Source organism: Rattus rattus, chromosome 13, assembly GCF_011064425.1.
Source record: "Rattus rattus isolate New Zealand chromosome 13, Rrattus_CSIRO_v1, whole genome shotgun sequence".
NCBI classification, from domain to species: domain Eukaryota; kingdom Metazoa; phylum Chordata; class Mammalia; order Rodentia; family Muridae; genus Rattus; species Rattus rattus.
Genome location: NC_046166.1, coordinates 63,235,082 through 63,250,746, shown reverse-complemented (window position 1 = coordinate 63,250,746; position 15,665 = coordinate 63,235,082). Strand labels below are relative to the sequence as shown.

At 48.2% G+C, this 15,665-nt stretch overlaps 1 protein-coding gene across 1 annotated transcript in view; it reads right to left on the bottom strand.

Annotated features, from left to right (window-relative positions):
- Positions 1 to 15,665, bottom strand: part of Gpat4 (glycerol-3-phosphate acyltransferase 4) — a 34,478-nt gene that overhangs the window by 3,443 nt on the left and 15,370 nt on the right. The window contains exons 2-12 of the mRNA XM_032918584.1: positions 13,448 to 14,432; positions 8,912 to 8,981; positions 7,093 to 7,393; positions 6,218 to 6,292; positions 5,394 to 5,483; positions 5,160 to 5,253; positions 4,551 to 4,666; positions 4,173 to 4,228; positions 3,694 to 3,779; positions 705 to 833; positions 538 to 617 (exon numbers count right to left, since the gene is read on the bottom strand). Of these exons, the coding sequence (XP_032774475.1) occupies positions 538 to 617; positions 705 to 833; positions 3,694 to 3,779; positions 4,173 to 4,228; positions 4,551 to 4,666; positions 5,160 to 5,253; positions 5,394 to 5,483; positions 6,218 to 6,292; positions 7,093 to 7,393; positions 8,912 to 8,981; positions 13,448 to 13,612 (1,262 nt within the window). The 5' untranslated portion in view covers positions 13,613 to 14,432. The remainder of the gene's footprint in view (positions 1 to 537; positions 618 to 704; positions 834 to 3,693; positions 3,780 to 4,172; positions 4,229 to 4,550; positions 4,667 to 5,159; positions 5,254 to 5,393; positions 5,484 to 6,217; positions 6,293 to 7,092; positions 7,394 to 8,911; positions 8,982 to 13,447; positions 14,433 to 15,665) is intronic.

The window sequence follows — 15,665 nt, the reverse complement described above, 5'->3', positions numbered from 1 at the left end:
GTCCCGAGTGTAAATCCTGCAGATGCTGGGGAGCAGAGACCACGGAGCCAGAGCTCAACCTGCTGCCACACCCCTGCTCTCGGAAAGAAGTTCACTGGACACAGCCAAGGCTGCTTGCTCACGCCTCGATTCTCTTTGGCTGCTTTCAGACTACAGTGACACAGATAAGTGGTGGCGAGAGACCTATAAACTACAGGAAACGGCTGTTGCCTCCTGTGCTAGGAGGCAGGCGAGACAACAGTGGAAGAAATGTCTACCTTCCAAAGGATGGTATACAGACACCAGAGGTCAGCCTACAGTCTTCACTCTGAAGTTCCCAGACAGGCAGGTTGTCCCTACCTAGAGTATAAACTGTCTGGAAGCCCCAACAGACTAGGCAAAGGCCCACAACTCCACGCTCCTGAGGACAGAGCACTTACAGGCCACAACTAGGGAAACGCAGTCTGGCCATTCCTTCCTTAAAGCCAACAGGTTCCATTTTCTGTGCCAGGGAGGAAGCCCCAGAGGTGCATGTACTCTAGAATCGGCTCCACTTACCACAGCAGGTCCACCAGTCCTCCTTGCCGGGCAATGGCGGACTTCACTCTGTTAGCAAACTGCACAGCATCTTCCTCTTTCTGTAACAGAGAACGAGTGACACCACTCTGACAGACTCCTGGTCACAACGCACGCTAAGGCTTGCACTGGAGGACGGAGACACCTACCTCTCTGGTCATAGGAGGCAGGTACCAGACACTGCAGACAATGGCCCAGCTGGTCATCATCCTCAGCAGGTACGTCACCATGCCATACTTGCTGCTATTCCAGAAGGCGTCACCAAACTGAGGGTCATACTGCAAGAGGAGAGGAGGCCGGATATAAGGGAGGCCACCTCTGGCCAATGCTTGGTGACCGGCCCACAGGAGCAGGGCTCCAGCTCAGATGCACAAACACTGCTGACATGGCTCAGAGCCACAGGGCTCTGGCCGCCAGCCCTACTCCTGGCTGCTTCAAGACTAACTTGGCCATGAGGGAAGTCTTTCTTGACCACCACACCCAAATATCTCCTGCCTTGGACAGCCTTGCACTCACATAGGACTCAGACACCCTAAAAACAGAATGCTCAACAATGTCCTATCCACCATGTGCTTGCACCATGAACCCTGTTTCAACTTACCTACTTATACACATGTTGTATGTCCAAACAAACATACATCAACTAATCACAAACTTCAGAGGACATTCTAAAGAAAATGTGATGCTTCAGATCAAGAAACACTTAGAAAACTTACAACATACTATTAAATTTTAAGTATTACAAATATGGTTAACATATTTACACTTTCAACAAAGTGAGTCTGGGCAGAAAACTCTGCTAACTAAATCACCAGTACATACTAGCAAATGGGTCCATGCCCTTTAGTCTCCTGAGGTCTCAATGAAGACAAGCACATTAGATACTTGGGTCTGCCAACAACTTCCATGAAGGGAAGAGGCTGTTTCAAACGTGTTTTGTGAGAAACGTGATCGCAGCTATCCAATTATTAAACTGCAGTGATCTCAGGGTAGGAAAGCCTGGTGAGGGGATGGGATATGAGAAGTGGCAGAAAGAGCTGGGTCCTTGAGAAGGCCGTCTGAGCATAAGCACGGTGGTTGGTTGCTACCCTGTGTCTGAAGAGAGAGGTAAGGAAGAGCACTGACTGCAGAGCCGTAGAGCAAAGGGGGAGAATTTCAAAGCTATCCACAGGACCAAGGCACACCATTGCTTTCCCTGTGGAGTGCTGTCATGGAGATTCGTGTACTAGCAGATGGGCGTTTCAAATGTCCAATCTTTTAGGCTTTTCTGGTCTAAGTTTATGATTTCAGAATAAAAACCTAGAAATGGAGACAATAGAAGCCAAGAAACTTAATATCTTAATGAATGCACCTTAAATCCTACTAAGAGGAGCTGGAGGATGGCTCAGCAGTTAAAGCACTGGCTGTTCTTCCAGAAGACCGGGTTCAATTCCCAGCACCTACAGGTCTGCTCCAGCCGTCTGTAACTGGTCCCAGGGGCTCTGATGCCTCCTTCTGGCTTCCTTGGGCACCAGGCACAACGTTAGGAGCACTGGCTGCTTCACCAGAGGACACAGGTTCAATTCCTAGCACCCACAGGGCAGCTCACAACTATCTATAACTCCAGTTCCAGGGCATCAAACCCTCACACAAAAATACATACAAGCAAAACCTCAGTGCTCATAAAATTAAAAAATAAATAATTAAGAGACAGCAATAATAATTTTTTAATGCCAGTAAAAACAAGGGAGAATAAAATATTTAAAGCTAACCTATGATATATGATTACAAAGGTAGAACAGCTAGCCAAACATAGTGGAATACAGCTGTAAGCCTAGCTGCTTGGAAACACATAAAAGGATGATTATGAGCCTGAGAAACACAGGGAGACCCTGTTTCAAAACCACAAAACTGACTCTTGCTATAAATACATGAGTAGAAGTTGTGTTAAGAATAAGAAATCAACCCCTCTATTGAGGGCTGATTCTCTTTCCATGCCAGGCAGGTACCACAGCAAAGAAGACCAAAAAAAACTAAGTTCAAAATAGCGGCTTTCTCAAAATCATCAGATAGTGACTTAATTTGGGTAGAAATGAGATTGTCACTGATAGGGTACTGAAGTTCACATGCCTTCACAGAACCAGAGACTATCTGTAGATCAGAAGTGTCATACCTGAACAGAATGAAATTTACATCCATTTTATTCTGCAGAGGAATAGTAGATCTCTCAAGATTCCATGTTTTACAATGGATGAGAGCAGGCTACATAGCAGAGGACCTCCAGTGTGACCCCATGTGGCCCAGGGCCATGATAAAATGACAAGAATCTGGCTGAGCCCTAGCAGATCTTTTACCCACGCCCTGTGATGTTATAGAAGCACAGTGATGAAGGGAGGGCTGGCGGGCCACTAAACACAGTTAGCGAAGTCCCTGGCCCCTGCCCCATCTCTTGCACCGCACTGGACTGCAGGATGGCATGGTGGAGTGACAGCTGTTCCTGGTTACCAACTTGACCACACCTGCAGTTACCTAAAACCAAGCTGTGAGGATTTTTTTTCCCATGACTGAACCATCTGAAGTGGGCAGATCTGTCTTTAAACTGAGCTATACTTCGGCTGACGGACTCTGTAAAGGACTTGGAAGAAGGAAACCTACTCTTTGCATGCTTTCTGTCATCCTCACTGGCAAATCTATGCCTTCACTGACATTAGAGCCTACTTCTCCATGATTCTGCATATGCTGAAGACCAGCTGAGGCATCAGCTTTGTGGACTGACGATTCCTGGATCTCTGAGTGTCTGCTGGACCACAGCCTTCGAGCTACTCTCGTAAACCTCACACATTCATTCTATCAGTTCTGTTCCTCCAGAGAACCTCCTAGCAGTGGTGAGAGGCAGTCTCCATTGTACTTTCACAGAACACCTTGCTAAAAACTATTCTTTGGCATCACATAGTGGGGACAGCCACAGAGCTTAGCCTGTGTGCTGAGCCTGGCTGCAGCTCTTCTGATCACCCCACATCCCTGTGGATGCCACCATCCTGCCCTTCCGCTGCTCCTCCACGTGGCCTGCAGTGCTGGTGGAGAGGGGCGTAGCCCCGACTGGTTCACCAGTGCCCACCTCCCGCTTGGGCATTCCAGCTGGCCTCGGAGGTCTGGTACCTTGATAGCAACAGGATAAACAGTGGCTCCAATTTCAAAGCTCCCCTTTTTGAACATCATCACGGATGTGTTATTGATGCAGGTTCCTGAAACATAGGCAAGAGAAAACACTTCCTTTCTGGACTTTTACCCAATGTTTCTGTAGCACTAAAAATAATCCTCAAACTGCATAAACCTATCATCACCCCAAATCGTGAGCACACACTTAAGGGAGCTCCTGCCTCAGGCCACTGTCCCAGCCTAGGGTGGAGTAGGGATGCCAAGCAGACTAAGGGAGTGCTCTACGAGAGCTGGAAACCTGCTGGTGTCACTGCAGTGGTCACAGGAAGGACTCGGCCTGGGTGAAGTTAAGCAGGCTTCTGAACTCAGCCATGGTCTAACTCCCTCCCACATGGACCCAACATGGACCCAGTGTCGTCCAGGGCTCTGGGGCTTCATCTCCCAGGCACCCCACTTCCCTTTCCCCAGTCACTTTGTACCTTCTGGGAAGATGAGGATGGGCAACTTGCTTTTATCTTGTACATGCTCAGTCAATCTTTAGGATAAAGAATTAAAAGGAAGAGTCAGTGACCTCATCGGTTGCAAATGGCAATAAAAGTCTTTTTGTCTTGCAGTCAGTGATGAACCATTGCCTAGTATATATAATACCCCACCGGGCACCACCCTAAACAAGTAAGAAACTCCCTGACAAAATCAGTTCCTAATTTGTTTATTAGGAAGGATATAATGAAAACCTAACAGACTTGGTAAATCATTTATTATGAGAACTGTACAGGCTCAGTATAAAGGAATAACAACTCCCAAAATATTTTCTGCTTACTTCCTAAGACCAACTGAATAGCATTTTGCCCATTTACCTCTTAGCCACCAGGTGGCGATCTTTCACTTCAGAACGCTCAAACCAGACATGGGGGCAGGCTTTCACCATTGCTCTCTGAATCACACCCATAAGGCCCCCGTGCACCTGTCCCACCTAATCTCGGACAGAGAGGAAAAATCAGTAGTGAAGCCACACTCACACAAATGTCCCCACTCTGAGGAGGACCCTGATCCCACAAAACACATACCCCAGTCTCTGTTAATGTTTTATAATTTTAACTTTCTCACTATCAAGAAACCACTATTCAGACTCCTGGTTCTGAGTTCCCCCCTTGAGCAGCAACACCAGAGGCTACTCCAGTTAAACAGAAAAAGCTGAGGAACTGTATGAAATGCACCTCACGCCTCAGTGCTCTCAAGACTCTCTCTCCCTTTCCGTGTCTGTCAGTCTAATAAGCCACAACCCACGCTCAGCCCTATGTTCAGCCACTCGGAGCAGCTTCAGGTGGCCAGTCCCAGGGTGACTCTAAGCAGGAACCTGCACACAAAAGCATGTTCACAGGTCTGAGCCCTTAATCAAGGAAGCATCCTGTGAGGGCCTAGACTGCCGAGTCCTGATCAGAGAACCACAGAAAGAAGCAGCATACCATGGCGTAGTAGCCGTCGCTGGCCAAGATGATCACGTCGATGGGCGACGTATGGTTAGCAACACAGATGCCACCATTTCTTGGTCTGTTTTTCCTGAATATAAAGTATATGAGAAGCAATAAAGACCAACATGAATCCATTTATTTGGAATATACTTCTCACCTCACAAGTACCCCCAGCTTTAGCCAAATGTCAACGAAGTCTCCCTCCATGTTAATATAAAGCTCCCTTACCTGTTGTGGTATGTAATGATGGCCGTGAGGGCTCGCACGCAGATACGGTAGCACATTAAGTGAACATGTTTACTCAAAAACTCCTTAAATCTGAAACAATTTAACAGCTGAAGAGTGAGTTCATGTCTATTTAACAGGACAAGTCGCTGACTCCAATTATTGAACAGAGCAGAGTATTGTAGAAATATTAGCATGCACGGCAAAACTTGCAAATGTGTTATTTAGATCTTTATAGCTACGCACAGGCAAAGAAGCAGGATGAGACTTGAGGACACTCACCAGTTGATGGTTGAAAATTAAAGGCCTAGAATTCCCAGCATAGGCAGGCCAGGGTTTCTCAGATTCCTGTCCCTCACCCACCACCACAGCAGGTCCAATCTCTTTACTAGCCCCAGCAAAACAGAGGTACAGGCCCCACAACTTCCCTAAGGGAGTAAAGTTTCTTTAAGGGAGGTGGCAGAAAGAAAACCCACTGACACTCTAGGTCATCTGTCCACTTACGGAGCTGGCAGAACCATGCAGTTAACATCTTAAAGGCCGGGGAACCTGCCCAGCATAGAGGCCTGGTTTTGATTCCCAGCAAAACAAACATGCTCTAAGAATGCTAATACCTAAGCCTGGAGTCTTTTACGGTAAGTAGAGGAAAGAAAGTACTAAACTGGGAAAGCTGTGAGGGCTGAGTCCCAAGAAGTAAGCATGCACAGCTGCTCTCTCACCAACTAGAGAACAAAAGCCACCACTGCAGACCCCACTGCACTTGGGGCTGAGTTGGACGCAGAATGGCAGCTGCCTCCGTGACGCATGCACCGACCCACTTTACTCACCTCCCACTTGGCAGGTATCCAACCACGGTAGTGCCCGCTACCAAGAGGCTAATCCCTGTGAATGCCAGAGCAATCCTGCAAGAGAGAACGTAGCAAAGCCAACAGTTATCAGTGCACAGTGAAGATGAAGGCAGGACTCATGAAGAGCACACGTGAGTGAACCTGACAAGAGCTTCCCCGGGCTGTGAGTGGATTGCATTTTAAGCAGACAGGGAACAGTGAGGGGCTGACTGACACTGTCTCTTCAGAATTAGGCAGGTGCCACATCCAGCGTGCGTCTGGTCTCACTTTGGCTGAACACACTGGCAAAAGTAAACCTCTCTGTGAAAGGAGGTGAGGTGGAAGGTGCCAGCATCTGGCAAGACAAACTGAGTAGGGAGCAGAGAAGCAGAGGTCAATGCTGCTTCTATGCCAGAGAGGCAAGCTTCAGGAAAGGCTATGCCCAGGAAGGAGGGGCCAGGAAGTAGACAGTGTTCTCTGTCCAGTTCAGCGCCCCAACCAGCACATGGTCTCTAAGAAATCCTACCACTAGCTGGTGGTGGTGCCTGCACACACCTTTTAATCCCAGGACTCGGGAGGCAGAGGCAGGCACAGTTCTGTGAGTTCCAGGACAGCCTGGGCTACACAGTGAGACCTTGTCTCAAAAATAAAGTAAAAGAAAAGAGAAGAAAAGAAAGCTATTTCTGTCTGACAAGTAAAGAATGTAAGGGGCTTGAAGGGAGAGTCCCCAGGGTACCCTTCCTAGGGTAAAATGGACGCGCCATGGGGAAAACCACACTACCCTTATTTATAAATGGAATACACGGCGGTTGAGTGGATAAGCCATGCACATAACAGGTAGGGCAGCTCGCGTGGGCCTCCAAGGCCCACCTCACCTGAGTGGCAGAAGGAAGCAATACCGGATCAGCACTCCTAACCCCCAGAGGATGGTCAGCCGCAGGCTTATATACTGGAAGTTGTAATTGGTTCTGCTCAGCAAATTCCAGGACTCCAACTCCTCTGCCGAGAATCTCTTTGTCACTTCGTCATCCATAATAGTCTCCATTCCTTTCCGGCAAAAGTAGAAGATGTCAGAGAGCTCAAACTCTGGTGTCTTATCCAGAGCCTTGTTACTACCACTTCGACGAATTTCTTTGATTTCTTCTTCCAGAGAAGTGGGATCTTTTGCAATGATTCCTGAGAACAAACAAAACAAATGAACAACAATGAAAACCTCCAAAACAAACAAGCAAACAACCCCCCCCAAACAATATCTGCAGTCAAGTGGCAGGCTATAGGGAACATGAATATGAAGACTGTGCTCTGTGTTTCACAGTACAAAGGATACAGGAGCCATGGTTGGGATGTGGCTTACTATACTCTCCAGAGTTCATGAGCAGAAAGGGGGAGGGGGCAATTCAACAGTGCTGAGTGGTGGGGTCTGCCATGCTCCAGTACAGAATCTTCCCTGTAGCCTCATGCTAGCAACACTATTTAAACTAAGAGGGGCACTTACATACAAGAAAGGCATGGAAGGAGATTCACTGGAAAGAAGGATTTCAGCAGAAGAAAGGAAGAGAAGACAGGGAAGTAGGGAAGAAAGGACTAAAATCCACCATATTTTTGTATGAAACTATCAAGGAATAAAAACCAACAGATGTGTAGCAAATGCCTGGATCCCAATACTCAGACACCACAGGCAATCAAATCTCTGAGTCTGAGGCCAGCCAGGGCTACACAGACCCTGTCTTCAAGAAAACAACTCTTGACAAGAGTGTAAGAGACTAGCTCATGGGATTGGGTCATGAGACCCGTGTCCCAGTAGAGAGGCACTGTCCTTACTCTGACTGGGCGCCTTCTGCAGGGGTCACTCACTCCCACGACACCAGGCTGGGATTTTGGTGGACTTCTGTTTGTTGAGACGAGCTCTCAGTAGCAGGAGCTGGTGTGCAGCTAAGGATGCCTTTGAATTCCCTATCCTCCACCACTCTCTCCCAACTCCTGGGATCACGGCATGTGCCACTGTGCCCAGCTCTTTAAATCAGGTTGTTTGGAAAAGGCAAGTCAGAAACCTTCCTACTCTCCTGGCACTCCTTGCCACGGAACCAGCTCTTCCCTCCCTCCTGCCTTTTATACACTCTTTGCCAAGTGGTGCCATCTGCCAGACTGCAGTGTAGCCAGGGGCCTCACCAAGGGGATTCTACTTCTGCCCAGGTTTTCTTCTCTTTGTTTGTGAGAGGGAGAAATCAAGAGTGACTGGGGGTGGGGGGAGAAACGACGACACCGAGTGTATATGTGTGTGCGCGTGCGTGTGATGAGTATACAGGCCAGAAGTCAATGAGAGGTGCCTTCCCTATCACTCTCCACCATACCACCTTTCCTAGGGTCCCACTGAAGCTGTAGCCAGGTGACCGCTAGCCTGGCTAGCCCGCAGGCTCTGGAGGGGCTGCCTGTCTCCACCCACTAGCACTGGGACTGTACAGGGTACGTCACTGCACCAGGTTTTCAGGGGTCTGGGGATCCAACCCGTGCAATGCACAGCAAGCATTGTATTCACGAGGTCGTCTGCCCAGCCCTGCTGAAGATCAAACGTCTGCACAGTGCCTTCAGGTCCTCCGCTATAGGAAAGTGACTGTGTGGAGACGCCACAAACAACGGCATTTAGGGATATCATTTCAGAGGCTCGCTCTTTTAGACTGAGGAACCCAGTCCTACCGTTGGTGTAGGGCTTGTAAAGCTGGTGGTTCTTCTCCTTGGCTCCTCTCTCCATTCTCAAGGTAGCCCACTGAGGAGGAAAATGGTAAAGTGACAGCAAGAGTGAGTCTTCATCAGCAGCCCACCCTACTTCTTTAGTCAGTGAATGATTCAATTCTAGCTTTTGACGCCAGGTAGCAGCCAAGCAGCACGCGTTCCAAAGAATCCCCCTGCGAAGCTCCAACTTATAACCAGGACACATACCAAGTTCCCCTCAGTGAAGGGCTCAAGTCAAGACACCAAGACAAGATGCTCTTCCCATTGCCCAGATCTGCCTGCAGTGCTGAGAACTGTAGTTAAACCTGTCTCCTCAAGTCCTCCTCGCCCTACAAGGATGCCCGCCACCATCATTTATTTGTTTGGGGGAGGTTGGTGGGGGCGGGGGTGGGGGTGGGGGGGCTATGTAGAGCTCAGAGGACAACTCATAGGGGGATGGTTGGTTCTCTCTCTTCCACGTTGATTCTGGGGATCCAATGAATAAAAGTATCTGTGCACGTCCTGATGAAACCAGCAAACTCTGAGAACACAGAAGTAGATGCAACTGGTGACAAGCGAAGGGACAACGAGCCCGAGATAAAATCTAAGGCCTTGACTCACCCCAGGCTGTTCTTTTACTTCAGAGCTCTTCCTCCCTGTGACTCTGGCGGACTTTCTCTGAGTCTGTACTCTTTACCGGATCCCTCGACCAGACAGAATCCCAAATACACTCAAATGAGTTCATTCCAACTTGAAGCTTAATTTATATACTGGTGGGAATGAACTGACCCCTTCCCAAGATATCAAAAACATCCGATCTAGAGGACAAGTTATTTGGGGACCTCTCCTGTAGAGTAACAGCTGCTACCCTACTCTTCAATAAACCCTGGCCTGCTTTCTGTCTCTCAGTCCTGTTGTTCTCTGCTTTCAACAGTGAGACAATGAAATCAACAGCTCCAGCCCAGGAAACCAGTGGGAGGCTGAGGGTTCCTGTGTTCACTGCAAGGGTAACCCTCCACTGAGCTCTCTTAGCTCTAGAACGCTGAATACTTGTTGCCTTTATAGCTGTGTCCCTTCCCTTCGGCTAAGGAGATACACGGCGGGTCAATGTGCTGAGACTAAACGACTGTCAGGTTGTCAGCCCTATGTGGGGTGTCTCCCCATGTCCTCAGGGGAGCACTGCACAAGGTGGAGAGGACGGCCAGAGCTGTGCAGCACTGTCTGCTGGGGAGGCACGGCTGTTGCTGCACTCATGCCTTCACTGCGGCTGTGGTCACAAGATTAGCGCAGATGGAGAAAGGCTCGCTCCACCCTAGCTGAGGAGCAAATTGATGGCGGCTGGAGAAGAGTGCACTAATTTTCTTTGGGGTGTGGTTGCTGGGAGGCCTTGCTTAAGTGGATGGCCCCACATCCATGTGCATGCAGACTGGGCTAATTAACTCAGCGGGATATAAAAAAGAATGAGAAAGAAGGCATGGTGACACGCACTCTTGATCCAGCAGAGGCAGGAAGAGGTAGGTCTGTGAATTCAAAGCCAGCCTAGTGAGCACAGTGCTGCAGAGGCCAAAAGAGGGCATCGGACTTCCCTGGACCTGGAGTTGAGGCAACTGCAAGCTGCCCAACATGGGTGTGGGAACCAAGCTCAGGTCTACTGAGAAAGCAGCAATCGATCAAGCACTGAGCCATCTCTCCAGCCCCTGAGTGTGTCCTTTAACAACAAAAGTTTGTTTGCTCTCTCAGTAGCAGCGCAAGTTTGGCATGCATAGGATAGGGATTCAACATCCAACACTCTACCCACCAAGGCGTTTGTTCACTTGGCTATCAGCTTCAAAATATCTGAAATCAACTAAAATCTGAGCATCTGAGCACATCTGTGAGGAGACACTTCTTGATTGGAGTTCTCCTCAAATAACTGAGGTGGAAAAGTCTCAGCCTAAATCTGGATTATTTGAAGTTGGAAGAACCACCCAAAATCTGGGTGACACCTTCTGGGGGCAGCCTACATAAAAGGACTTGAAGAAGACAGCACTTGCTTTCTGCCTGCTTGCTCTGTCCCTGGCAAGTTCATCTCCCTGCTGCTGAGGAATTCCCTCACTGGCATCATAACATACGTCTTCAGGATTCTAACGTACACTGAAGACCAGCTGAGATATTCAGCCAATTGGACTGAGCTATCAGACTCTTGGACTTGCCTTTGGGAGACAGCCATTATTGGATTAGCCAGATGTGCCGGCTAGTTTGATGTCAACTTGACATAAGCTAGAGTCATCTGAGAAAACAGTCTCAACTGAGAAAATGTCTCTGTAAGATAGGGTTGCAGGCAAGCCTGTAAGGCATTTTCTCAATTAGTGACTGACATGAGAGGATTCAATCTACTGTGGGTGGGGTCACCCCTAGGATAGCAGAAATGGACTGAGCAAGCCAGGGGGCGTAAGCAGCACTCCTCCATGGTCTGCATGTCTGCCTGCCCCTACTGCTTCTGATGACCGATCGTCTGTTATAATGTAACTGTCAGTGCAATAACTCTTTCTTCCCACACTGTTTTAGTCATGATGTTTGTCACAGCAATGGCAACCCTAACTAAGTCACTGAGCCACAGCCTGATAACCCAGTTTAATCCTCCCTCCCTCTCTCTTCCGTATGCATGTATGTATGTATGTATGTATGTATGGATGGATGGATGGATGTATTCAGTCACCTCTGTTCCTCTGTTTAACACAGTACCTATATATATGTCACAGTACACGAGTGGAGGTCAGAGGACGACGACTTTCAGGGAGGCATTCTCTCCTCATTCACCAATGGCTGAGGGAAGAGAATTCATCAGCAAGAGCCTTTATCCACTGAGCCATCTGCTGGCTGTCCATACCCAGGAAAGGACACACAAGTCTTCTAGGCTTTTTGCTTCACCTAATGTTATCCAAGATGAATTAAGCACTTAAAAAGAGCCCTAGATTTGAAATTCTGACTTCTGTTTATAAAATGGCAATTTCTAGGGACAGGAGAGATGACCCAGTGCTTAAAGTACCTGACATGCATGCACTAGGATCAGAATTTGGATCCCCAGAACCCACATGGATGCCTGGTGGACACGGTGGCCCATCTGTGACTTCAGTCTCAGATGTCAGAGACAGATCTCCACAACATACTGGCTGGAAAAAGACTAGATTAGATGACTATCAAGCTCTGGGTTTAACCGAGAGCCTCTGCTTCAATAAATAAGGTGGAACAGCAACTGAGGAAGACGGGTGACACCAACCTCAGGCCCCACACACACCTGAGGACTCACACAGCCAAAACCATAAGCATCCTGGAGTCAGACGCCAGCTCCCACCCTAGATAAACTCCCAACATGAGTTCACAGCAGCACCACTCAGAGCAGCCCAGAGGTGGAACCGCTCGTCAGTGGATGCGTGCAGAAGCAAATCTCAGACCAGGCCCCGCACATAACAGCACACAGGGACAGATAACTGCTGCCATGCAGATGGGCTCTGACAACACCACGTCAAAGATGTCACATACAGAAAATACTAGATCGGATTGGCTTTGCACTAGATATCCTCCCAACAGTAGGACATTAGGTGCTTCCTTAGAGTGGGAACAGTGGCACTAGGAGAGGCGGTGGCTGTGCGTCACAAGCATACCAAACGCCATCCAGCTGCGTTTAGACAGGCTGGGTTTAAGTTCTGCTTATTTTGCCTCAATTTCAATTTTTTTAGTCATTTTTAACTGTGTATGTGTGTACAGTCTGCACATGAGTGCAGGGCCCACAGAGGCCAAATGTGCTGGATTCCTCTGGAGCTGGAGTTACTGGGTCATAAGTCACTGGATGTGGGCGCTGGGATTCACATGTGGGTCCTCTGTAGGAAGCAGTACATGCTCTTACCCCTGCACCATCTCCCCAGCCCCACCTTATTCTTGTAAGGGCAGAGAATACCACAGAATTCAAAGGAACTAAAAGAAAATGGAAAAATATGTAGACTGCGGAGTGCTTGCAAAACATGCCAATGACCCTTGGTTTGAACCCCAGAACCACCAAACCAAACCGAACCAGTCTGTGAGATACCACATAGTAAGTGTGTTATATTGTCACAGTGCATTACTCAGAGGACACAGTCTCAGCTGCAGAAAAGAATTCCTGGGGATACGGTGACCATTTAAAAGATCCTGCAACTAAAGTAGCTGGCAACGTTGTCTAGATATTACAGTCTTGTGGCCCACATCAACTTCTAGGAGACTGCTTCCATTTAACACAACCAGTTCTGTCCAGAAGTATGTTAATTCTGACAAAGCCTCTATTTTTCTGAAAATAATTCAAATACTCTTTTTGATGTGCATTCAGAATGCAAGGATCTCTCTCAGATTGCAGTGAGAGAAGAAAAGCCTTATGCCCGACTGCCTGTTCTGCATGCGGCAGTGTTCGATGTCTGAGCCCCACTTGGTGACACAGAAGGTAAAAACCATTCTTTCTGTGAATGCCCTCCTTTCCCTGTGAGGAAACATCATGGCAGCACAACTTACCGCGAAGATCTTTAACAGTGTTTTCATGTAGAGCTTTCGGATACCAAAGGACACTCCAAAGACGGCAGGGACGATGATGAAAACAAGTAGGAGGGTGAAGAGGACGGTCAGGGAGATGCCCAGGAGGTTGACAATCAAGCTATCAAAAGGCAGCAACAGGAACATGGTGGAGGATGCGGGTCAGGCTGGTGCCCTCTTTTCCACACACAAACACGTCCTTCAGATGGTCCCTTCAGACAGAACAGGCCTTGGAAAGGCAGCCAGCCCCTCACAGGTGACAAACTCCATCTCAAACTCACGTCATCCAACTGCCTGAGTACAGAACTCTGGCGCAGAGAAGAAGAAAAGGGTCGCAGGAGCACCCCAGAAACGCCAGGTCCCCCGGGCACAGGAAACAATCTGTGGTGAGTGCGGCGGGAGCAGCGCCCGAGTCCTGACTGGGTGTCCGGGCAAGCAAGCAGCACGGGAGAGCTTTCTGGTCAGCTACGTGGCTGCTGCCAAGGTTTTACTTTTCCTCCTGCCCAAAGCATTCACAGCAGGTGAATTTGTCCTAAAGATCTGTATTGTCACAAGTACCAAGAAGAGTTCGCCTTGGCTCCAGAAGAATCCTGAAATTCCAGTAGACAAGGGCAGCTGCTGGCACTTCTCACCAAGGCTTCCGAATGTCCGTCTGTAGAGATTAAGTAACGTTTACTTAAAATTCCTTTATAAGCTAAAACTGAGCTTACTGCAAAGAGTTCATAGCTGGTCCCATGCTCCCTCGGGGGGCTCTTGACGCTGGCTGACCCAGGACCCTCCTACCCGGAGAGCCCCAGCCTTTGCCAGTAGCACACAGAGGCTGGCACAGAACGTCTCATGCTGCCTGTACCAAGCACTGTTCCAGACACTCCTGGCATTGGTGTCCTCTGATATTCTTCTCCCTTAAGGCACCCTTCTTAGCGGTGACCTGGGTTCTTGGCAAAAGGTTGTTTACATGCTGCCAGAGCTGGGGGTGGAAACAGAAACACCATCAGTCACACAAAGCCAAGTAATATGCTTCCCATATGTGTGGCAAGGGACAGCTCTGGTAGGGTGAACACACTGCCTGCTTCTCCATCATCAAGGTCAAAAGGGAACAGGCTACAGTAATGGGAGAGAAATGGAGATTTCCAGTATTTTCAACTGCAACGAGAGCAACTGGCCACCCATGCCAACTTTCTGATGAAAGACATTTTGAAAGGTAAGGGTACAATATGAAATGTCAATGCCCTGACTTGTCCCATAGTTACCCAGAGTTCTTCATAACAGATGCAACTGCAGGACTAGCTTTGTACTCTTCCCAGTATAATTCTTACTTCCACAGGAAAATCATTGGTTCTGTCCCTCTCAGGACCAGGCAACCAAAGTTAAGGCACTGTTAACAAGGCACACTCTTCTTCATTTGCTTTTATTTTGTTTTAACTAACTTGAAGGGAGTTCTATTGGTAAAAACAGAGCTCCCCCAACTCTTTGCAGGTACACAGTCTGCAACTGTAGGAATATATCAGGATTAAGGTAACCTGTCTTCTAAAGTGAGACAGTACACTACTACCATGCATGACTTGGCACAAGCAAAATTCCGAGAAATAGAACTGTAGAGGAAAAGGAAATATCCATTTAAACGTTTACAAGATATTTATCACATTTCTTCCATAGAAACTAAGCCCTCCTAGTGCACTTCACTACTCTGACTGGTCACAAAAATTCTATTTCATGAACACAATCCAGTATATAATGCTCATTCCAAATTATCAGTTACCAGTGCAGGCCCTGAACTTGGGAGCATCCTATCAAATCTTTCTAGCAAAAGATTTACCATGGGGCTGGAGAGATGGCTCAGTGGTAAGAGCACTAACTGCTCTTCCAGAGGTCCTGAGTTCAAATCCCAGCACCCACATGGTGGCTCACAACCATCTGTATTGAGATCTGATGCCCTCTTCTGGTGTGTCTGAAGATAGCTACAGTGTACTTATAAGTAATAAATAAATAAATCTTAAAAAAAAAATGTTTACCATGTGGTGCTGGGTATAGAACCCAGGGCCTTGCTTGACTATGCTGGGCAAGTACTCTCTACTCTCTAACAGAGCTACACCCCAGCCACTGGGAGGGCTCTGGTTCTCCAGGAGTCACATTCTAGCTCTGCCCCAATACACAGTTCAAGAAACCAAAGAGGTACTGACTTCACCACCAATTCTGGTCA